Here is a 23,759-nt window from a genome sequence, read left to right as displayed (position 1 = left end):
CTTACTTGCACGCGAACCCTTGTCTTAAGGAATGCTTCTGGAAGAAGCCAAAGACACATCCTCTTCAATGCTTTCATTTTTACTGTCTGTCCTTTGATGGAATATGTCCTTCCTTCCCTGCAATGAGCCTCCCTAACCAGGCTAACTCTAGTTTTCTGCCTTCACTACCCACCTAGGTATCATATCTTCCTGCAAAACTTCCCGGATTCACCGATAGGGGTGGGAGGCTGACTCGGGCCGCGCGGGCACCCAGGTCACTATACACCGGAGTCCTTGCCTTGTGCATCGTCTTAATGTCCCTCTCTTCCTTTACCTGTGGACTCCGCAAGGGCAGGGACTCCACGCCATTCATCTCAACGTGTTCAAATCATCCAGTTAGTAGTTTTTGGATGCCTGCAATGTCATACATGCCCTATACAGGGTCTAAAGTGAAAGTGAAGTCGCTCAGTTGTGTCTGACTCTTTGCGGCCCCATGGACTGTACCAGGCTCCTCCGTCCATGGGATTTTTCCAAGCAAGAATACTGGAGTGGATTGCCATTTCCTTCTCCAGGAGATCTTCCCAATCTCCAGGAGTCACTTCAGTCGTGTCCAACTCTGTGCGACCCCATAGACAGCAGCCCACCAGGCTCCCCCGTCCCTGGGATTCTCCAGGCAAGAACACTGGAGTGGGTTGCCTGTGTAGGAAATGTTAAAGCTTTACAAAGCACTTCCGGATAGAATCCGATGCTTTAATTCTTGCACTAGTCCTGTGAGAAGTAGGTACAGTTTTTATACCCATTATACAGATAAGGAAAATGAGACATGGATGACTTAAGACATTGGGATCATGCAGCTGGCAGCAGAAGAGCCAGAGTTAAAGACGTCCAGGGTCTTTCCCACTCAGCACACCTGAACTTGCCTTCTCTACCTTTTACGCCCTTGGTCTGAGAAAGAGGTTGTCCCTGATTCATGATCAGTTGACTTGAGCTTTCAGAGTGGGTACATCTGAATGGATGGTTTTGCTAACCTTCATTCAAAAGTGCAGAGGTGGTTGGTGACCAGCTGGATTGGGTTGGATTGGGGGGCAGTGCAGATGGTAGCCAAGTTGCATAGCCATGGTACACAGCTTTCTGAGGCTGGGTCATTCACCTTGGCCTTGAACAATGGAGCGATACCGGCGGAGAAGCCTGACTGCTTTATGGGTCGGAGAACCTGCATAAGCAAACCTACGGAACCGCATCCTCTGAATGGCTGCGATTCGGAGAGAAAGAAAATCTCTGTTTGCTCAATTACCTGTTGCATTAGTTTGCTCAAGCTGCTGTAACAAAGTGCTACAGCCCCAGTGGCTTAAACTACAGAAGTTTACCTTCTCACAGTGCTGGAGGCTAGAAGCTTAAGGTCAAGGTGTTGGCTGGGTTGGTTCATTCTGAGGCTGCTCTCTATTGGCTTACAGATGGCTTCTTCTCCCGGGGTCTTCACAAGAGGTCTGTTACATGTGTGTCTGTGCCCTAATTTCCTCCTCTTATAAAGACACCAGGCACAGTAGATGAGAACCCTACCCTCTCCCTTTAAAGACCCCCATCTCCAAACACAGTCACATTCTGTGATCCTAGCAGGTAGCAAGGGGTTCTGCACTACTGGGCTGGCCAAGGGGAAGGACAGAACTTCTTTGTCTTGGGCACAAACAGGTCCCAGAGGAAATAAGACAGACTGAGGGACTCATGAACCGTTAGCACAGCAGTCCAATGACTCTGGTCTCCCCAGTCACGTCCACTAGGGCGGGTAAGATGGGCTAGGTGATGATGAGACCCCCTCCGTAGCACTGCCCCAGAGGGTGGAAGGTGTCACAGGAAGCTCTTTCCTCAGTGGGCCAAGTTGGGAACACGTGAAGAGAGGAGACGATGAGCCTACAGATGTAGTCCTGTGGCCTTGGCCAGGGAGATCAGTTCCCCGCTTCAGGTCCCTCGGGGGTAGAGGAGACGCTCATGTCTGCTCTGCTGCTGCCCTGGCTTCCCCGAGATGCTCTGTGTGACATCCTTGATCCTCTGCTCCACGGTCGGCAGTGGCTGCCTTCTCCCGGTGGCCCGGCTCCTGTCAAGATGCCCTCTCCTAGCGCTGCAACTCTCGATGGTCCCAGGAACTGCTTTATCCGTTAACCCTTCGGGCCTGGGATGGTACCAGTTCCCAAGACTATTGACCCTATGAGGCTTTACCCACTTCTTTGTCCCTGTGGCTTCAACTAGGGACGCAACAGAAAAGAAAGGGCGCATTCAAATTAAGATAATTCAAGGAGGGTAATTTACAAAGGGCTTCCCAGGTGAATAGTAAACAACCCTCCTACCAATGCAGGAGATGTGGGTTCAACCCCTGGGTTGGGAAAATCCCCTGGAGGTGGGCATGGCAACCCACTCCAGTAATCTTGCCTGGAGAATCCCATGGACAGAGGAGCCTGGCGGGCTACAGTCCAGGGGGTCGCAAAGAGTCGAACATGACTTAGCGATTAAAGGACAACAATTTACAAAGGGCTTAACTAGGAAGATGAGGGTCAAGTACAAGGTTCCCCTAAGAAATCCCTCACGAAAACAGGGCTCATGGCAGTCAAGCTGTGGCAGTTGAGCTGCCATCCTCCTGGGCTCAAAGGGATGAGAAGAGCCAGAGACAAGGATGTTGATTTGACATCGGAGGCAGCCCAGCAGTGGCCTTGGGAGGAGCTGTGGGGGACGTAGGCAGCCTCAGATGGATCCCAAGGGAGGGAACCAAAGGAATAATAATATACTGACCTCATTCTCCTTCCCCGGCTCCTGGATCTCCGGCCCAGCGTCCCCAGTTGATTACCCTCAGCTGGGTGTCAGAGGGCTTGCGAGGTCACTGCCATGACCCATGCAGGTTGCCCCCTCCCTTTCCAAGCGAACAGGGAGAAGGGGATGGGGTGCTTGGAGGGGCTCATGGGAGAGCTCCAGACCCCTGCCCACACCTGTCCACACCTTTAGAGACATCCTGTCACTTGACTCGCTCCAATCGACTGCGCTGAGTGTGCCATCTGTTTCTTTCTATTTTGAGTTCTGAAAAGATAAAAACACTGTACACTGCAGAGGGATTGATGAGTACAGAAAGCCCATTATTGTTTCACTGTCACCCTCCTCTGGCTGGATGTACAGGTTTGGGCTTTGCAGAGGATTCGAGCGCCTGCATGCTCCACCTTCTGCCCCTTACCCGGAAGCCAAAATGAAGATTTTGCCCAGGGAACCAGGTCTGGTTTTTCACTGGCCCAGGCCTGTCTGATTCAAAGCCCTGCGTGTCTTATACTAAGTGAAGTCACCTCTCTGCAGGGGAGAAACAGTGTCTGATACCTCCTGGCCTTGTATGTACCCTCAGGTCTCAGCTTAAATGCTATGTGCTCAGAGAGGACTTCCAGGACCCTCCAGTGTAAACGCCCCCTTTTCACACGTGCTTTTCTCTTACTGGGGGATACCGAGGTGGCTCAGTGGTAAAGAATCTCCCTGCCAATTTAGGAGACGCGGGTTTGATTTCTGGGGTGGGAGATCCCCTGGAGGAAGAAACGGCAGCCTACTCCAGTATTCTTGCCTGGACAATCCCATGGACAGAGGGGCTTGGCAGGCTATAGTCCAGGGGATTGCAAAGGGTCAGACATTACTTAGTGACTAAACAACAACAACAACAATTCTCTAACTCAGATTCGTCCACCCTCATAGAACATTAACACTAATATATAACTATGTTACATATTCATTCGTTTTAATGTCTGTTTTCCCAGAAAAACTCGTGCCTCATATCAGGCAGGACTTTGTCTTCTTTGTTTGAACCCCAGGATCTAGAATAACATGTGGCACATGGATGACCCTCAAGAAATCCTTGGGGAATGAACGACAGAGTGAATAGGTGGGAGGTGGGGCTGGGAGTGGAAGAAAGTAATCATGACTCATATTTTCAGAATTAACAACAGCAAGAATCAGAGGGCTTGTAAAATGTGCCAGGCACCACTTAAGCCCTTTATGCGTAATAACTCATGCAAATGTTGTAACGTAAAGTTGGGGGATACTGTTACTGTGGAGATGTGGAAAATGAGCTCTAGAGAGGTTGGGCATTATTCATGGTCACAGAGTCGTGAGAGGAGGAGCCAGGACTGAAGTTCAGGCATCAGATTTTCAAATATACCAAACGGCTCTTCTATGCTGAGCCCCGCTTACAGCCGGCCACACTGGGCACTTCATGCGTTCTTCTTACCCAATTTAATTCTCACACTAGTTCAGCAAGGTTGGTATTATTTCCTCCTCAGCTGGATGACAGAATGGATTCAGAGAGGTTGCATAAGCTGCCCTGGGTCACACAGCTAGCTCGGGGCAGAGGTGGCATTTGTGCGGCACGGGCTGTCTGGCACCTGAGACAACTGCCCTTGTCACTGTCCTTTCAGAAGTTCTAACAGAGCCGGGATGAGCGAGCAGGTTTCCTGGGACTCAGTGAGCGCCTGCCTGACACTGCTGACCCAGCCCAGCTGGGCTGATCAGCAAGAGAGTCCCTGCCTGCGTGCTCAGTGCTATTCTAAGCCGAAAGTCAAGCAGAATAGCAGAAGCTGCCAGGACCTCTGCGTGGGTGACACAGCTGGAACAGACTCGGACAGGATGTTCCCAAGGGCAAGGCTCTGTCAACTGCCCTAGGCTTGGGTGGCTTGCGTCATTCCTTGTCACTGCTCCCCCGTCTCTGCCACTCACAGCCTAACAGCAAAGTGCAGGAGAAAAAGCACAGCATTTGGCTTGGAGGTTGTGCACACCTGGGCTTGAATTCCAGCTCACTACACACTAGCTGTGACCTTGGCGAATTCCTTTACTTCTCTGAGCCTCAGTTTCTTCATCGATGAAATGGGGAGAATCATTCTTATTGCCTTGTTGCCCATATCTGTGAGCACTGCCCTTGCCTCTGAAAGCTGGGACCCAAAGTCACAAATGTCCCCAAGCAGATATTCACAGGTTTGTATCACAGTCAGATTTGTAGCAAGAGAAGGAGCTAAAAATGCCTCTTATGGAAACAGAGCATGAAATCGGGAATTCTTGCAGGCTATAGCTGTCCTGTCTCTGTCACCCCTTCACATGTTACACCACTCTGCCTGTGTCTCCTGCACACACACACATGCCCACGCACACACACACACACACACACACATACACACCAAGTTCTTCCACACATACGTTCATATTTCCAGACATGCATCCCAATCTTTCCAGATACCTACACAATATAAATCATGCCACAAAGACATCTTCTATAACCATCACACACACGTACACACTCCCTCATCTTGACAAACTCCTGGGGCACCACGGCAGCAGCACACTAAGGGATAACACGGCACAGATGGAAGAAATCCGAGAGGCTGGAGCAGAGTCGTGGCTTTGCTGAAGTCAACAGAGGCACACCATGGACCTCTCTGAGCCCCAGTTTCTTCATCACTACTGTGGGGGTCACAGAACCCTCCTCTTCAGGTTGTGAATAGAATGAAAGATCATTTTCATCAATTGCCTGTCTCAGTACCTGGCACACAGTAGGAGTTCAGTAAATGATACGGCATCATAATGTGAAGTCCTCCAGGCAAAGCGAAAACTTTCTCTGTTTAAGCCTAGCCAAGTGCAAACTGTTTAAATATTTATAAAACCACAAATGAACTTGACAAGACTTTCTATTGAGAATGTCTTATCCATGTGATGACGGCTGAGCCTGACCTTTATTTTGCTCAGTGGGGGTTTGGCTCGAATAATCGCTGATGACCTGGTGTCTGGGCATCTCTGGTTGCTTTCCTTTCTTTCAGGATGAAGTCAGCCAGTGCATTCTTGTTCTTCCCCACTGGTTCCAAATACTTCCTTGTTTTGGTGTCTTGATTGACAGGTGGCTTTCCTTTCATTTCTTTGTGGGTCTTCCCTCCGAGGGCTCCAGCGTTCCATCTGTTCCTTCCGGTGGTCTCGGTTGATGCTCAGCGACATTTCACTTTCTTGGCTTCCTCAAGAAGCTCTTGCAACAAAGTCCCTGACCTTAGGGAGCTCTAAGGAAACCAGGCTTGAACCCAATTCCAGAGAACTCCATCTGTTGAGGGTGTTTGGGGCCTTAATCTGCATCCAACAGACTCTCAAGGGCGTGAGTTCATCAAGAGCTGATTATTCAAGCAGCAGATGACTCATGCTCTTGGTTTCTCTCCCACTGGCCTTTTGCAGAGGCTCGGATGGGAAATGGACCTTGTAGGTCTCTCCTAACTCTATCCTAAGGCAGGAGTCACAACCCCAAATGTTTTCAGAGGTCCAGCAGGTAACATAAGTGTCAGGGTAGAGATGGATAAATTGGAGAGTCCATTCCATGTCTAAAGGCATCGAATCTACCAATTAAAACAAAAAAGCAAAACAACCAACTGACCACTGTCCCAGCCCACTGGCTTGCTGGTCAGATTTGTCTCAGAATCAGCCAGTCTGTGATCTTTGTTCTATGAGTTTTCATCCCCTGTTTGACTCAGTTTGAAACTCTCTAGTGGAAGGGTTGTCTTGGTCCAGTCTCCCAGACAACTGCCTTGCCTTTGTGGTGTCCTTGGCAAGGACTTTCTCCTCGCCACTTAAAAAGTTTCAGCAAAGGAACTCACCATTCTCGTTCATCCACAAACCTTTAATGAGCAAGACCATAGGGTAAGGGCACCAGGGCCCAAGGATCGGTGGTGCCCAAGGCTGATGTTGTCCCTGCTCCTGTGGGTCTCTCAGCCTGATGGCTGCATCACCATAGGGCTCTACATAGTGCTGAATACAGAGATATCTCCTGAGGGTGTCCAGGGCCCTGGGTCTGCCCTCTGGAGTCTCACAGAGCAAGGTCAGTCCCTCTCATGTGATAATCCTTCAGGTCTTTAAAGGCATCTTTTATTTCCCTCTTGAGTTACTTTTTTCTAGGTGGTTAGAGGGTGAACCAAATGGCTTGATTTTTGTTTTTTGTTTTTTTTTTTCCATTTCTTACCTTTCACATCCACTCCATTATCAAGTCCTGTTGATTCTAATCTGTAAAGGTACCTGGGATTCATCCACTTCTATCTCACTGTGACATCTTAGGCCTCCCCATCAGACCCTTTCCTGGGCTATTTTAGGCTCTCCTAACTAGTTTCTGGTTTTGTGACTCTCTTATCCACCTTCTATTAGCATTTGGTCAGATTAGGTAACACACTTTCCAAAGGCTCATACAGCACTCAAAAGGGTGCTCCAAACCCTACCATACTCCATAAGACCCAACTACCAGGCCCTGGTCCCGGATCTTCTCACGTCACTCATCACTCTTAATCCTTGGAATGGGTAGTGTTCCAAATTCATGTCCCCTGCACAACCTGGGCTTCCCATGTGGCTTATCTGGTAAAGAACCTGCCTGCAGTGTGGGAGACCTAGGTTCGATCCCTGGGTTGGGAAGATCCCCTGGAGAAGGGAAAGGCTACCCACTCTAGTTATTCTGGCCTGGAGAATTCCAGGGACTGTATAGTCCATGGGGTTGCAAAGAGTCAGACATGACTGAGAGACTTTCCCTTTCCCTTTCTTTCTTTCCACAACCTCAGAATGAGCCCTTATTTGGAAACGAGGTCTTTGCAAATGTGACTAAGCTAAGATGAGGTCATACTGGAGAGGGAGAGTCCTAAATCTAATGACTGGTATCCTCATATGAAAAGAGGACACATGCCCTTACAAGGAGGGGGAAGGTCATGTGACTAAGGCAGAGATTAGACTGATGCGGCCACAAGCCAAGGAGTGCTTGAGGCCACCAGAAGCTGGAAGAGGAGGAAGAATTCTTCCTAGAGACTTCAGAGAGGGCATGGTCATGTTACTGCACTGATTTCAGATTTCTGGCTGCCAGAACTGTGAGAGAATACATTTCTGTTGCTTTAAGTCATGCAGTATTTATTATAACAGCCTTGGGGAACCAAGACAATCCCTTAGCCCAGCCTTCCTGTTCCGTGGGCACCCCAAGCTCATCCTTACCTTGTCCCTGCTTGTGCTGTTCTCTCTTTCCTGAACCATCCTGCCTCCTCCCCAGTCTCTCAGGATGACTTGGGCCTTCCAATCACTCAGCCGCAGGTCAGGTGTGGGCATCTGCCCTGATCACACCTGCCCTTGCCAGCTGCTACTAGCAGGTAACATTGTCCACCCATCAGCGCAGCGCTGTCACAGTGTGCTTCTGTACTGGGCTGCTGCCTCTCTGCCCCCACTTGAATATAAGCTACATGATGGCAAGCCCTTGTCTAGACAATCCCCCAGAAGCAGCCCAGGGCCTTTTAGATGTTTATTGCACAGTCTGTGCCTGAGAAATGTTTTTTGAGTGTTTGTTGTGACTCAGACAACAGGAAGGTTTAGTTTGCTTTGCTCAAACAAGGCTGCCCTTTTGTAGTCAATGGCTAAGGCTTACTTCACTTGCTGTAGTATCTTCAGGCTTCATCCATGTTGCAGCATGTGTCAGAATCTACTTCCTTCCAAAGACTGAACAACATTCCACTATATGTATTCACACAACATTCCACTCTACGTACAGACCCCGTTTCCCTTGTCCATTTACCTTTTGATGGAGTCTTGGATGATCCCCAAATTCCGCTATTATAAATAATGTTGCTATGAATGTGAATTTGCAGCTGTCTTCCTGTGACCCTACTTTCAATCCTGTTGGTTACATAACCCCAAAGTGGAATTGTTGGATTTCTATATATATATATACACACACCTATGTAAAACTTTAAAATCCCAACTCAGTCTTGCGCTAGTGAACTTATTACATGCATCTTACAGATGAGGTACAGAAGCTGGGGAGGCCATACGCATGTCTCAGAGTGCTGGGGAGTGGGCCTGGTCTCCATGCTCAGGGGCCCTCCGAGCACTTGGGATCAGTGTGTCCACCGCAGCCCTCCCACGGCTGCCCGTCCTCGGGGGCCGGACGAGCCTGGGCTCACCTCATTGTCCCGGTCCTTCTCCAGGAAGTGGCGGGCCACGTGGCTGGGCAGGATGTTCCGCAGCATGTTCTCATTGTGCTCCCTCAGCTCCTTCATCTCGTTGATCTCCTCTTTGGCCTGGACTCGCCACAGGAAGTCCAGGCGGGCTGTGTACTCCAGCTGCGGTTCAGGGGACAGAAGGGAAGGAACGGGTTCAGACACACGTTTGTGGGAGGTGGACAGGGTTTCTCCGGAACCCTCCGCAGATGAAACAGAGCCCAAGCTGAACGTTTTGGGAGGCCTTTTGCCTGACACCAGGAGATCAGAAGATGAGCAGATTTTACAGGGCTGTGTACCTCCCCTTCCTGGCACCGGGGCACCTAGAATTTTGTCATTGTTTCTTTCCTCCACTGTGCGCTGCAGGTGCTTTGAGGTCAGGGTTCTTTCCCAGTTCAATATCACATCCTTACCATACAGCAACGTTCCTGGCACAGGGCTGGTGTTCCATTAATATTTTTTGACCCAAGAAATAAATTACAGTAGTAAAACCAGCTAACACGTAGGCTGTGCTCATTAGATGGTGCCAGGAACTTTCCTAAGGAATATACATGTATTAATACCTTTAATGGAGAAGGCAATGGCACCCACTCCAGTACTCTTGCCTGGAGAATCCCAGGGACGGGGGAGCCTGGTGGGCTGCCGTCTCTGGGGTCGCACAGAGTCGGACATGACTGAAGCGACTTAGCAGCAGCAGCAGCAGCAGGTATTTAATACCTATTAGTTCCCTCTTCTCCTAAAATCCTGTTTGGTTTTTAATTTTTAAAAATTGTTACTCTTTCTTAAAAACTTTATCTTTTGTGTTGGGGTACAGCTGATTAACACTGTTTTGATAGTTTCAGGTGAACAGCAAAGGGACTCTGCCATACATTTACATGTATCCATGCTTCCCCAACTTCTCTCCCATCGTAGCATTTCTTTTCATTGGAAAGAGGACAGTGTCCTTTCTAAAAAATCTAACAAACCATATTTATGAAGGCTTTTGGTAATGTCATTATTTCAAGTCTTTAACTGTTGAAATGAACAATATGTTGCACCATTAAACACATGGTTAGATGCCCTGAATTCAAGGGCTTAAAAAAATTCAGCTAGTTCTTTTCTTTGTCTTATGTGCAAGTCTCAGTGGATGTCAAAAATATGAAAAGGCAGAGGTGCAAGGTTATTCTTTCAGCAGAATTTCTAATAGCAAAAGCTGGAAACAATCCAAGTGCTCATTTTGGTTGAATAAACTTATATACAGCTATAAAAGGAAACGAAGACTATTTCTCTATATGTACTTTGATGGGTTGGTATCTAAGGAGGAGAAATACACGCACAGTTTGCCATTACCGATCTAAGGAAAGGGGTATCTATATATCTCTCTCTTTCCACATATATATATATTTCTTTATTTATTAAAAGTTGAAGTGCAAAAAAATCATTACAATGAGATGAGGAAGATGGGGTGAAGGAATAGGGATACATTTAAACTTTTAAAATTGTATCTTGTTTTATAAACCTGACTTTTGAATCATGGAAATATTTTACTTAATTATGAAACTGGATGGAATTTTTAAAAGCTCAAACTATATAAAATTTTTTAAAATGACAAAAAAAAAAGCTCAAACAAACAAACAAACCTACAGGTATAACCACACAGAGAGGAATTATTCCAAATGTCTTTTAACACAATAATTTGCAGGCACGTTCGTAGAGAGAAATATTCTAAGGCTAAAAAGAGCTCAACAAGAATCTTCAAAGTGTTTACAACAATCACCTGATAGGTGGTGGTATCTGTGGTATTATTGTGGTTTTGGAAAAGACTCTTGAGAGTCCCTTGGACTGCAAAGAGATCAAACCAGTCAAGTACTAAAGGAAATTCCTGAATATTCATTGGGAAGACTGATGCTGAAGCTGAAGCTCCAATACTTTGGCCACCTGATGCAAAGAACTGACTCATCAGAAAAGATCCTGATGCTGGGAAAGATTGAAGGCAGGAGGAGAAGGGAACAAAAGAGGATAAGATGGCTGGATGGCATCACCAACTCGACAGACATGAGTTTGAGCAAGCTCTGGGGGTTGGTGATGGACAGGGAAGCCTAGTGTGCTGCAGTCCATGGGGTCACAAAGAGTTGGACACGACAGCAACCGAACTGAACTGATTGTATCTGAGGGGCTTCCTTGGTGGCTCAAACAGTAAGGAACCTGCCTGCAATGTGGGAGACCTGGGTTCAGTCTCTGGGTTGGGAAGATTCCCTGGAGAAGGGAATGGCTACCCACTCCAGTATTCTTGCCTGGAGAATTCCACGGACAGAGGAGTCTGGTGGGCCACAGTCCATGAGGTCACAAAGAGTTGGACATGACTGAGCACCTAATACTTTCATTTGCATTGTATCTGAGTTGCAAGATAAAGCAAATGAATAATCCTTTTCAACTTTTTGTATTCTGATTTCCCTTCCCAAACCATTTAGGAACTGGCTACATGAAAACAGTACCAAGAGTTTATGTGCCCTCAAAATTCATATTTTGAAATCTTAACCCTCAAAGTGATAGTATTCGGAGGTGGGGCCTTTGGGAGGTGTTTAGGTCATGAGGTTGGAACCTTCATGAATGAGATTAAGGTCTATAAAAGAGATCCCAGAGATGTCCCTGTGCCTTCTGCCATGTGAGGATGTAGTGAGAAGCCTATGAACCAGGACGTGGGCCCTCCTCACAGACACTGAATCTGCCAGCATCTTGGTCTTGGACTTCCTGTCCTCCACTGGGAGAAATAAATTTCTGAGTTTATAAAAGGAAAAAGAAAAGAGTTCCAAAGGAACTAACAAACATTGTTTATATGTTTTGTGCCAGGCTCTTAACACAGAATGATAATTAACACAGGCTGAGTCCTTGTCTTGAACTGGGCACTGTACTTAGCATTTCAAACATACTGAAAGTCTTTTAATCACACCATGGCTCAACAAAGCAGGTACTTTTTTATGCCCGCTTTATAGCTAAGGAAACGGAGGCACAGGAAGGTAAAGTCAGGTGCCCAAGGTTTCACAAATAGAGGCTGGGCTTTGAACTCAGGGCATTTGGACTCCAAGCTGTGGCTCTTAACCCCTGCACTCTACGAACATGACTTCATTCAGCTGTTCCCCAACTCCTGATAGATAACTATTAGACTTTTCCTTTTGCCGGTAAAGAAATGGCAGGTCTGGGAGGTTGAACATCTCAAGGTCATCTACTCTTCCAGGAGCCTCGCTGGGATGCAAATTTAATAATTTGGTCCCAAGGCTTGAGTCTTTCTAAGCTGCACAATCCCAGTGCCTATCTTTATCAGACCCGGAAGTAAGCAACTAGAGACTTGACCTCGTTAATCTCTATCTCTGTGCTCAGGTGTGAGGTCCTTTGCTCTGAAAGGAGAGTTGAGGCCAAGCCCAAACCTCAGGGCTGCAGTGAATCAGGCATGAGGTGGGAGGCACCTGGCTGTCTGCTCTCTTCTGTCCAACATTCGGGATGTTCACCTGCCTCGGAGGAAGAGGAAGTGTTTGGCGTATTGCTTTCACATATGTGCAGGATGAGAGTCCCAATTATTCGGTTACATAACTGCCTCCGTCACTCTGGAGATGTACTGTTACACATGCTCCCACTGGGATGATGCTGTGTACCAGGCATTGGTGGGGATTATTCAGGCTTTAATAAAAATAGGGGACCTCTGAGTCACCAGGGAACACAGTGGGAGCTGGTAGCAGAGCCTGGAGTGGACGGACTTGATCCGGATGAACAGGACTCTGATGGGCGTCATGAAATGATGCTTGAGGTGATGCAGTTCTGCAGAAAGGTATCCTCTAACAGATAGGCAGCACCACATGGTGGAGAGGGCATGGACCGAGAAGTTGGAGCATTTGCATCCCTGTTTCTGTCTGGTTCTCCTTTGTGACTTTGTGACCTCAAGTGACTTGAGTCTCTGCTGCTGCCTTGCGACCAGATGGATAATAACACTTTCTCTGTTTGTCTTAGACTCTTGCTTCCAAAGTAAAATATTAATAGCTCACGATGTTTGAGCACTTAGTCCAAGTGCAAATCACTGGGAGAGGTGTATTATAATTATATTCTCATATAATACTACAAAAAAACCTATGAAAAACCAATACTACAATACTACAGTTTTTTTTTTTAACTCTACAAAAAAACAGAAACTGTTACTATCATACCCACTTTATAAGTGAGAAAATGGAGATACAGAATGTTGGATAAATGACTGAATGTCACTTATCTATTGAATGGCAGAGTTGGAGTTTGAATAATATCTACCCACTCCAAAGGTTACATCTGTAACTGCTACAGTTATGGGATGGAGCTATGTCATTTTAAAACCTTTTGAGGGACTTCCTTGGAGGTCCATGGGTTAAGACTGCTTTCCAATGCAAGGGGTGCGGGTTTAATCCCTGCTCGGGGAACTAAGATCCCACATGACTTGCGGCCAAAAAAACGAAAGCATGAAACAGAAACAGTATTGTAGCAAATTCAATAAAGACTTTAAAAATGGTCCACATCAAAAAAAAAAAATCTCTTAAAAAACCTTTTGAAGGTTAAAAATAAAAAAGAAAATAATCAGATATCACTTAAGTACTCAGGCCCTCATTATTCACTTACTTGCTCTTACTTTATTCATATTCTTCATGAGATGTGGTTATCTGCTTTTGCAGGACAAGTGGAGAATAGAATAAACTGAATCAGAATTTCAGAAGAGCTTTGAGGAGGCACTAAGAGGCACAGAGTAATCCTTAAGGTAATAGGGAAGATAGAAACAGCTTTCCTATTCTAGAATGAGCCCCGACCCCGCTTCTGAACTTTCTCTTAGCCATCTCTGAGGATTTCTCACGTGTCAGTTTAAAACCCATGTGATGGAGTATACGTACACTTTTCTATAGGATTGCCTTGTCTGATTGTCATTTGCATGTCAGATGAAGAATTTCTCCCCTGTAACTAGAAGTCATCAGGACGTGGAGGACATGATCCCAGCTCTCACAGAAAACCAGAAAGACCTAAGTCGGGAGATACTGCCATTGGCCAGACTTTGACCTTTGGCTTAGTGTTACAGCTGAAACTGAAAAGCAAGGTGAGGTCATATTGTGGGACGGAATGCCCTTGGTGCTGTGAAGATACACAGACAGTGCTTTTTGTTTTTCCCCCGATCGAGAAAGTGGAAAGGTGGGCTCTGGAGACTGATCTGGGGTTGAATTCTAGTTCTCTCACTTTCTAGCTCAGCAGCCTGACTTCCTTCATCTGTAAAACAAGATCCATCATAACGACCATTCAGGTTGTTGAGATGGTTCGATAATTCAGGTGAAGTGCCAGACACATAATAGGCGGCTGATACATGTTAACTCTTGCCTTCTTTCCTTCGATTGCCAGGTTTAGTTTTATTGACTTTGTTCCCCTGAGCACATTTTACCATCAGCTTCCCAGGTGGCTCAGTGGTGAAGAATACACCTGCCAAGCAGGGGACGCCATTTTGATTGCTGGGTTGGGGAGATCCCCTGGCAATCTACTCCAGTTTTCTTGCCTGGGAAATCCATGAACAGAGGAGCCTGGTGGGCTATAGTCCACAGGGTCACAAAAGAGTCAGACACGACTTACTGACTAAACAACATGTTACCATCCCGCTTTATTACAAATAACTTTATGTATGTATCTCTAGCTTCCTGGGGCTTTTGGCTGTTTCATCGCTGGTTTCTGAGGATTCATTACCTCCCTGTCTCCATGGTGATTTCTCAGTGGTATGTTTCTATTTCTGCTCTGGCTGATAGTCTTCTTGTTTTTTTCCTTTCCTGGTTACTTTTATTTTTTTGAAGTACACGCACAGAGAGACGGACTGGGATCCAGAGCATAGCAGTGAAGCAGACGTCCTGGCTCTAGCAGAAAGTGATGAGTGTTGCTGCATTCATGGTCTGAGTCTGCATGGAGAAATCCTACCAGTTGTGGAGAACAGGTGACATCTCTTGGGTGAGGCCTGGTATGATGCTCCATGCAGAATAATTTCCTGCATCTCTGACTCTTGAGGTCCTTGGACAAGGCTGGTCCACGCATAGCACATCCCACATTGCATTATTTAGTGTTCACTCTCCTCCAGGAGACAGGAAGCCTTGGGGCTGGGGGTGGGGTTTTGTACGAGGCTATCCATGGTGCCCGTCCCAGATCCTGGCAGACAGGGAAGTGGCATCAATACTATAGGCTCTTTATCTACTCAGGACAAATCAATGATGAAGTGCCTCCTCTATCTCTGGAAAGGCAGTGCTCAAAATGCTACATACAATCATCTCAAATGATTCTTCAAAACAGCCCTAGTCAGGAATTACTGTCTTACTTTAAAGAGGAGGAAACAAAGAGTCAGGAGAAGGCCACAAACTTCTTGGAGGCAGGGTGGGATTGGAACCTTGGTTAGGATGGTCCTCAAGCCGGATTGGGGGTTTGGAATAGACATGTGCCTGTGAGTGTGCATGCTACGTTGTTTCAGCCGTATCCTACTCTGTGGGACCCTGTGGACTGTAGTTTTCCAGGCTCCTCTGTCCATAGGATTCTCCAGGCAAGAATACTGGAGTCTGTTCTATGCCTTCCTCCAGAGGATCTTCCCGACCCAGGAATCGAACCCACGTCTCTTATGTCTCCTGCATTGGCAGGTGGGTTCTTTGCCACTAGCACCACCCAGTTGGCATGTACACATACCTATATTTAAAACAGATAGCCAACAAGGAAGAAGGAAACAGCAGCCCGCTCCAGTGTCCTTGCCTGGAAAAGTCTGTGGACAGAGGAGCCTGGCAGGCTGTACAGTCCATGGAACTGCAAAAGGGTCAGACACGATTTAGCAAACAAACAACGATTGTATAGCACAGGGAACCTTGCTCCATACTCTGTGTGTGTGTGTGTGTGTGTGTGTGTGTGAGTTGCTCAGCCATGTCTGACTCTTTGAGATCCTATGGACTGTAGCCTACCAGGCTCCTCTGTCTACTACTCCTCTGGAGTGGGTTGCCATTTCCTTCTCCAGAGGATCTTTCCAACCCAGGGATTGAACCTATGTCTCCCGAGTTGCAGGCAGATTCTTTACTATCTGAACTCAATACTCTGTAATAACCTAAATGGGAAAAGATTTTGAAAAAGAATAGATACATATATAACTGAATCACTTTGCTGTACATTTGAAACTAATATAACATTTTAACTCAACCATACTCCAATAGAAAATAAAAATTAAAAAAAAGCCCAAACACAAAAATCCCCAAATCTGATTTACACAACTTCCATTGTTATTGTTTAGTTGCTAGGTTGTGTCAGACCCCTTGTGACCCCATGGACTATAGCCTGCCAGGCTCCTCTGTCCATGGGATCTCCCAGGCAAGAATATTTGAGTGGGTTGCCATTTCCTTCTCCAGGGGAATCTTCCCGACCCAGGGATTGAACCTGGGTCTTCTACATTGACAGGAAGATTCTTTACCACTGTCCCATCAGGTCAACTTCCATAGTAATAGTTTTATCCAGGCAACAGAACTGGGAGAGATCCCAGCTGGCCTCAGCCAGAAATTGAAAGCTCTGTTTTTTTTCCCCTTATAAGGAGATACACCAAAAGGGAATGAAAACCATATTGCTCTCCAAATCATCTCCAACTTAGTTTTTTATTAAGTGTTCCATACTAGGAAGTGTTTTGTTAAGAATCACAACTTGCTGGGAATTCCCTGGCAGTCCAATCATTAGGACTCAGTGCTTTTAACTACTGGGGCCTAGGTTCAAACCCTGGTCAGGAAACTAAGATCCCACAAGCCATGCATGGCTCAGCCAAGGGGCAAAAAAAAAAAAAAAAGGGAGGGGGAGAAACAAAAGAAAATAAAAGAAGAAGAAAAAGAAGAATTGCCACTTGCTGCAAGCTACTAAAAGTCATTTATGCAGAGATGAGTGGTGGCCCCCCAGGCCAGTTTTATGGCAGCAGGAAATGCCAGGTAACCACAGGCAGTCAGAGGAAGACGTCAGATTACCTGCTGTCCATGGTAGAAAACGGCAAGAAGAAACATGGCCATTAGCAGCAGTGACGCTTCCTTGGTCCCCAGGAAATCTCTGTCAGGAGGAGAAATGCAAATAGTGGCATGGTTATTGACAACTATGAAGGGACTTCAAGGAGACCCATTATGAAACTGAGATTCAAACTGGAGTGGGATAAAAAGAAAGGAGCAGCTGTTTTCTGAGCTCCCACTGTATGATAGGGGCTCTCTGAAGGCCTCCACGTAGGCTAATCGGAAACCAGTTGACCCCCAAGGTCACAAGGTCACGTAGGTCATACCTGGTGGAAGACTCCAGAGTCTAGCATCTAGACAATGCATTCACATTAATAATGATGTCTTCTATTGCAAAAAGATTTTTTCTAAATTTCAAGGAGGTCTTACACTTTCTTGTCACAAAGGTCCATGTGAAGACAGACACTCTTTCTTCAGTGTCATCCCACTTAAGAGACGGGCACGTGGTACTTGCTATGCGGCAGTGCCTGTTCTCAGTACTCTAAGAATCACACTTAGGTTTTTATTACAAAGTCTTATTGCAATTTTGGGCACTGTTGTTTTCCTTTACAATCTGTTTTCTGCATGGCTGCTAGAGTTTTGTTTTTTTAATACCAAGAAGAAAAGAGGGCAACAGAGGACAAGGTGGTTTGATGGCATCACTGACTCAGTGAACATGAGTTTGAGCAGACTCCAGGAGATGGTGAAGGACAGAGGAACCTGGCATGCTGCAGTCCTTGGGGTCACAGACTCAGACATGACTTAGTGACTGAACAACAACAAAACCAGATCACATTACTCGTTTGCTTTATAGCTTCCCAACCACAAGCATACACATACTCAGAACTCATTCAGAGGTAACTTGACTCTGATGTGTTAAGGGACACAACAGGGCCATCAGAGATGAGATTCAGTGCTCAGAGAGTAGAATGGGCGTAAATATGGCGGCACCCAGGCCATCTCCAGCCTTCCCTTTTCTATTCTCCCTGGAGACTAGCAGGAGGAGCATGGGGCTCAGGGCAATACAGCATGAACTCAGCTGCCAAGGCTGGCTTTTCACCTCGCCTTACACTAAAAGACCCTCCCAGCTTACACAGGGCCAGACCCAGTCCAGCTCTCCAGGCAGAACAGAGATTCAGGAATGGAAATGTGCTTTCTCTTGGGGAGATACTGTGCACACGGGGACCCAGGGCTCCGAGGAACTCTGTAGGCTGCAACAAGATGCAGATTCATGAACTCCCAGTTCCATCTGCTTTTCCTTGGAGATAAGATGCTAATAATAGATGAAACTCATTATTACATCTCTTTTCTGTAGCCCCAGTGAAACACATAATTATTGACCATCTACTGTGCACCAGGCACATGATAGGGTACAGAACTGAAGAAGATACCTTGCCTCTGCCCTCAGTACAGTTCAGTAAAGGAAAGAACTGGACAGATGGTTTCATAACACGGTATAACCCATAGTAAGGATACACTCTGGCTGCCATGGGCATATAAGGGAAGAGAAAGTAAACTAGGCTGGATATTCAGGCAAGACTCAAGAGCTGGATATTAAAGGTTGATAAGAGTCAATCCTAAAGGAAATCAGTCCTGAATATTCATTGGAAGGACTGATGTTGAAGCTGAAACTCCAATACCTTGGTCACCTGATGCAAAGAGCTGACTCATTTGAAAAGATCCTGATGCTGGGAAAGATTGAAGGTGGGAGAAGGGGATGACAGAGGATGGGATGGCTGAATGGTATCACCAACTCGATGAACATGAGTTTGAGTAAGCTCTGGGAGTTGGTGATGGACAAGGAAGCCTGGTGTGCTGCAGTCCATGGGGTTGCAAAGAGTTGGACACAACTGAGCGACTGAACCAAACTGAACTGAAGAGTTTGGGAGGAAAAGGGGGGAGGGGAGTCTATAGGTATGAGACACAGATCTTGCTTAGCTAACAGCTGGTTTACAAGCCTCTAGTGCAGGGAGGATAAATAAATACCATACATCCAGTCTTAGGCCACACGCAGACTCAGCAGGAGAGAGTGCTCAGATCTGGTTGAGCTGTACAGTTACAGCTGGACTGTAAGTCATATATTGCCATCCAGAATTTTAGCGGCTAGGATTCATTCATTCACTCAGTCATAGTCACCACAGTGCTGTGCACAGGGACATACTAACAGAACCCTTTTTTCATGTCACAATTCTCTGGCCCTTCAAGCTTGTGGACACCTGACAAAATAAAATGCTGTACTCATGCAGACCCAGCTTTCAGTCTCAGCTCTGCTGCTGACCAATGGTTTGACCTTGGACAAGCTACTCAATATCTCTTAACCTCAGTTTGTTGCCTTGGGAAGGACTCTAGTTGCATTTACCCCCTTAATTGTGAGAAATAATTGACCAAATCTTGGCAACACACATGCTTGGCATGGTGTGTGGCCCATGTCTCCCTCTCTTTACCCCTTAAAGCTCCCAGTACATCAACTTGCTCCTAGTGGCGGCATTTTACAACATCATCATTCACACGGCTTAGATTGGATGGGACATGTCCTGTGTTCAGCTCCTCATGAATACAGCCTGAACGCCTGCTCTGACTGACACTTCTGATATGCTTTCCTTTGCGATGCAGAAGAATTTTTAAAGCTCAGCAACGTACCACATAAAACATACCTTCAAGACAAAACGTAAATACATCTTAAATCATTATGAAAGTAATGGTTGACTAAAAATAGAGAGATGACTAGATCACATTCGGAAGAAAAGTAAAGGAAAATTATGAATGGTTGTTGAGTCTTCAGGATGTATTTCAGATGGAAAAAATATGGCCTGAGTAGAGACTACAGAAAATGCACAGTAAGTTAGCCAGGCCAAAGAACATCCAGAAAGAATTGTGAGTTGAAAGGATTTTTTTTTTCTTTTTAACTTCTATGACTATTTGAAGAACTTCCAAAGAGAGCCAAATGGCTGAAATTTGTACAAAACTATAATACTTTGTCAGATATCAAGTGGCAGAGACACGAAACCAAGGACATTTGGAACTAATTTATTTGTGTTAACAAAATTACAGAATTGATAGTATCCTCACCCTATGATCATAGAAAAGGACATAATTAAGTGAAGGCACATGTAGAAAAATGTGATCCTCAGGGCTACCACAATCTTCAGAGACCATCTTATCTGATACCTCATTAACTTAATATTTAATTTGAGCATTGATCATTGCAGAGTACTCATACTAGCTGTAGTGAATTCGGAAGCTAATACAAATTCACAAATAAAAAAAATAAAAATTGTTCTTCAGTGGATCACCCAGAGAAAACAATGATTAGTATTTTGGAATCGGCTCAATGTCATTTCCTTTTCCTTCATGCAAAAATATATTTATGCTTCCAAATTTAGAATCAGAGGGTTCAGACTGCTTGGTAACATATTTTTGCACTGAGTATGTATATGAAAATACTTCTGTGTAATTAAATACTGCACGATATGAATTTAATGGACTCATCGAATTCCATATTATGTGTGCCATACATCATATAATGGTCCTTGCAAGCCTTTCAATTTACTGATTGAAGACTAAGGCCCAGGAAGAATAAGATGCTTGCTCAAGGTCACATAGCTGATTTGTGTCCCAGGATGAGAATTCACATCTCAGGCACCAAGTCAGAGCGTTAGCCATTGCACATCTGATGCCAAATTTTAATGCTGCAATTAGTTCCCATTTCCCCTTGTGAAACCCAAAATAAACCAGCCAGTTTGAATTTATCTCTTATTCTGTTGCCATACTAATGACTGCATTTGCTTAGCACTGATTTTATGTCATACCTCTAATAACACTTTGTGTACATTGCCTACTTTAATTGTCACAGCAGCACTTAAAATATTATTCTCCCTGTTCTAGTAAAGCAGAAACTGAGACTCAGATGTTAAATGAGACACAAATCTAGTGAATGGTGAAAGCTGACTATCAATCCACATCTTAATGATGCTTTTTCAGTAAGCTACCACGGCTTTCTAACATGCACTTACTTATAATTACTTGCCTCTAAGCTCCTTTTCCCAGATGGCTCAGTGGTATAGAACCTCCCTGCCAATGTAGGAGAAGAGGCAGTGGGTTCAATTCCTGGGTCAGGAAGATCCCCTGGAGGAGGGCATGGTAACCCACTCCAGTATTCTTGCCTAGAGAATCCCATGGAGAGAGGACCCTGGAGGGCTATAATCCATAGGGTCGCAAAGAGCCAGACACGACTGAAGTGATTTAGTAGGCAAGCTCCTTACAGTATCTTATTCATCTGTGCATCTGCAGAAGCTACCAAAGCCCATGGCAAAGGTTATGACACTTCGGTTCGGAAGCAAATTCTACCGACAGCATGGGGATCACATGGTTTGTGGGTGAATGAAAATGTGTGCTCAGTTGCTCAGCTGTGTGAGACTCTTTGCAGCCCTGTGCACTGTAACCTGCCAGGCTCCTCTGTTCATGAAATTTCCCAGGCAAGAATATTGGAGTGGGTTGCCATGCCCTCTCCAGGGATCTTCCCACTAACAGGATCAAACCCACATCTCTTGTGTCTCCTGCATTGGCAGATGGATTCTTTACTACTGAGCCACTCAGGAGATCATAGGCTGTAGGTAGATGAAACAGCTTACTGTGAACTAGTGGTGTAATAGGATTCCAAATGAACTACTATTTACATCAGTCACTCATTCATTTCATTCAACAAACATTTAGTTGGGCACCTGCTGCCAGATACTCCACTAAGTGCCAAAATTATGAACATGGGTAATGGCCCTTGCCCTTAAAAGCTCCTATTCTAACAGAGGAGGAGGACATGGAAACCAATGATTGAAACAGACAGAGATAAGTGCAATGATAAAAAATTATATGCACAGATTAGAAAATGAGGAATGATCAGAGACGGCTTCATGGAGGAGGCAGTCTTGAGCATGGTTGGCAAGGGGAAGAAAGTGCAGAGGCTCATGTGGGAAATAGCATATGGTTTCCCATGGCTGCAAAGCAAGATCTAAACAGTGACCTGTGGCGTTGTAGGAGATAAGGTTGGAGGAGTCAGTGGGACTCCAGGGAGGGTTTTGAAATTCTTGACAAACAAGTTGAACTTTTCTCTCTTGAGAGGTAACCAGGAACCCCTAAGGATTTTAAGAAGGATAATGAGTTGACCAGATGGCTTTGAGGAGGATGGCTTGAAAGGGCGGGTTAGGAGATCAGGTATGATACAGCAGTCCAGAGATGAAAGTAGGGATATTTCTAAGAATAGTAGTATTTGTGCTATAGAAAGGGTCATGTCTAACACAGTAAGTCCCCTACCCATGAACCTTCAAGCTGTGAACTTTCAAGGATGCAAAGATGCATTCACATGTCCAATCACGCAAGTTAGTTCACAAGTCTGGCTACATTGTACATGCATGCGTCCTCTATTGTCTAGTGACATACAGCATACAGAAGTACAGTGTCTTTATTTGAAGACCAGGATGTCTGGAAGCAAGAGTAGAAGCAGTGGTGATGTACCTAGTACTGTACTGTAAGATTAAACATGTTTTCTTTATTTTTTGTGTTTGTTTTCTATGTATTATTTGCTTGAAAAACATTACAAACCTATTACAGTATAGAATTATTTGCCAACAAAGGCCCATCTAGTCAAGGCTACAGTTTTTCCAGTAGTCATGTATGGATGTGAGAGTTGGACTATAAAGAAAGCTGAGCACCGAAGAATTGATGCTTTTGAACTGTGGTGTTGGAGAAGACTCTTAAGAGTACCTTGGACTGCAAGGAGATCCAACCAGTCGACCCTAAAGGAGATAAGTCCTGAGTGTTCATTGGAAGGACTGATGTTGAAGCTGAAACTCCAATACTTTGGCTACCTGGTGTGAAGAGCTGACTCATTTGAAAAGACCATGATTCTGGGAAAGATTGAAGGCAGGAGGAGAAAGGGACAATAGAGGATGAGATGGCTGGATGGCATCACCGACTCAATGGACATGAGTTTGGGTAAACTCTGGGAGTTGGTGATGGACAGGGAGGCCTGGCGTGCTGCAGTCCATGGGTCGCAAAGAGTCAGATACGACTGAGCAACTGAACTGAACTGATTATTTAGCCTATTGTGTTAGCTGGGTATCTATTTGTTGGACCTATCAACAAATTGGACTTATGAATGTTCTCAGAAGGGAACTTGTTCATATGTAGGGGACTTACTGTAATAATCACTTGTATTCATCAAGTGCTTATTCTATGCCAGACCTTGAGCTAAGTTTCCAATATCACAATTTATCTCTTGTATATTCCTACAACATAGGAACTATTATCACCCCCACTTCACGGATGAGAAGATCAAGGCTTACAGAGGTTAAGTTGCTTTTAATTCATTTTCTCAAGATCACACAGCTGGTTGATGAAGGTGCTGGGATTTGAAGACAGGTGGTTGGACTCCTAAACTTGTGCTCACAGGTGTCACGATGTAGTCATCCTTACTAGGGTGCTGAGGCGGATGAGTTTCTAGGGACTGATGAGATACTGGCAGTGAGGGTGCCTCCCCTGTTTTGGGCTCAGTGTCACCCATGGAGACAGGGGTCGTCATGGAGGCGGCCTCATGAGCAGATAGAGAGTCTGAGTATTGGGGTCATCTCAGTGTGGATGTAGCCAGGATACCCTGTGCTAGGTTCTCTGTACTTTCCCCAGGACCCACTCCCCAGGAACAGTCAGCAGAAATGCCCCGAACCAATGCGAGCTCCTACAGGATTGGTTAAATTCCAACAGCAGGAGCAGACAGTGACTGCCA

General features: G+C 45.7%; 1 protein-coding gene across 3 annotated transcripts in view; it reads right to left on the bottom strand.

Annotated features, from left to right (window-relative positions):
• The window catches only part of ADCY8 (adenylate cyclase 8), a 225,287-nt gene that overhangs the window by 10,656 nt on the left and 190,872 nt on the right, over positions 1-23,759 (bottom strand). For all 3 annotated transcript variants that reach the window (XM_061438577.1, XM_061438578.1, XM_061438580.1), the window contains 2 exons: positions 16,970-17,048; positions 8,943-9,101 (listed from right to left, as the gene is read on the bottom strand). In XM_061438577.1, coding sequence (XP_061294561.1) covers positions 8,943-9,101; positions 16,970-17,048 — 238 coding nt within the window. The remainder of the gene's footprint in view (positions 1-8,942; positions 9,102-16,969; positions 17,049-23,759) is intronic.

Source organism: Bos javanicus, chromosome 14, assembly GCF_032452875.1.
Source record: "Bos javanicus breed banteng chromosome 14, ARS-OSU_banteng_1.0, whole genome shotgun sequence".
Classification (NCBI taxonomy): Eukaryota; Metazoa; Chordata; class Mammalia; order Artiodactyla; family Bovidae; genus Bos; species Bos javanicus.
Note: the sequence above shows the minus strand (reverse complement) of the source record. Positions and strands in the feature narration are given on the sequence as shown.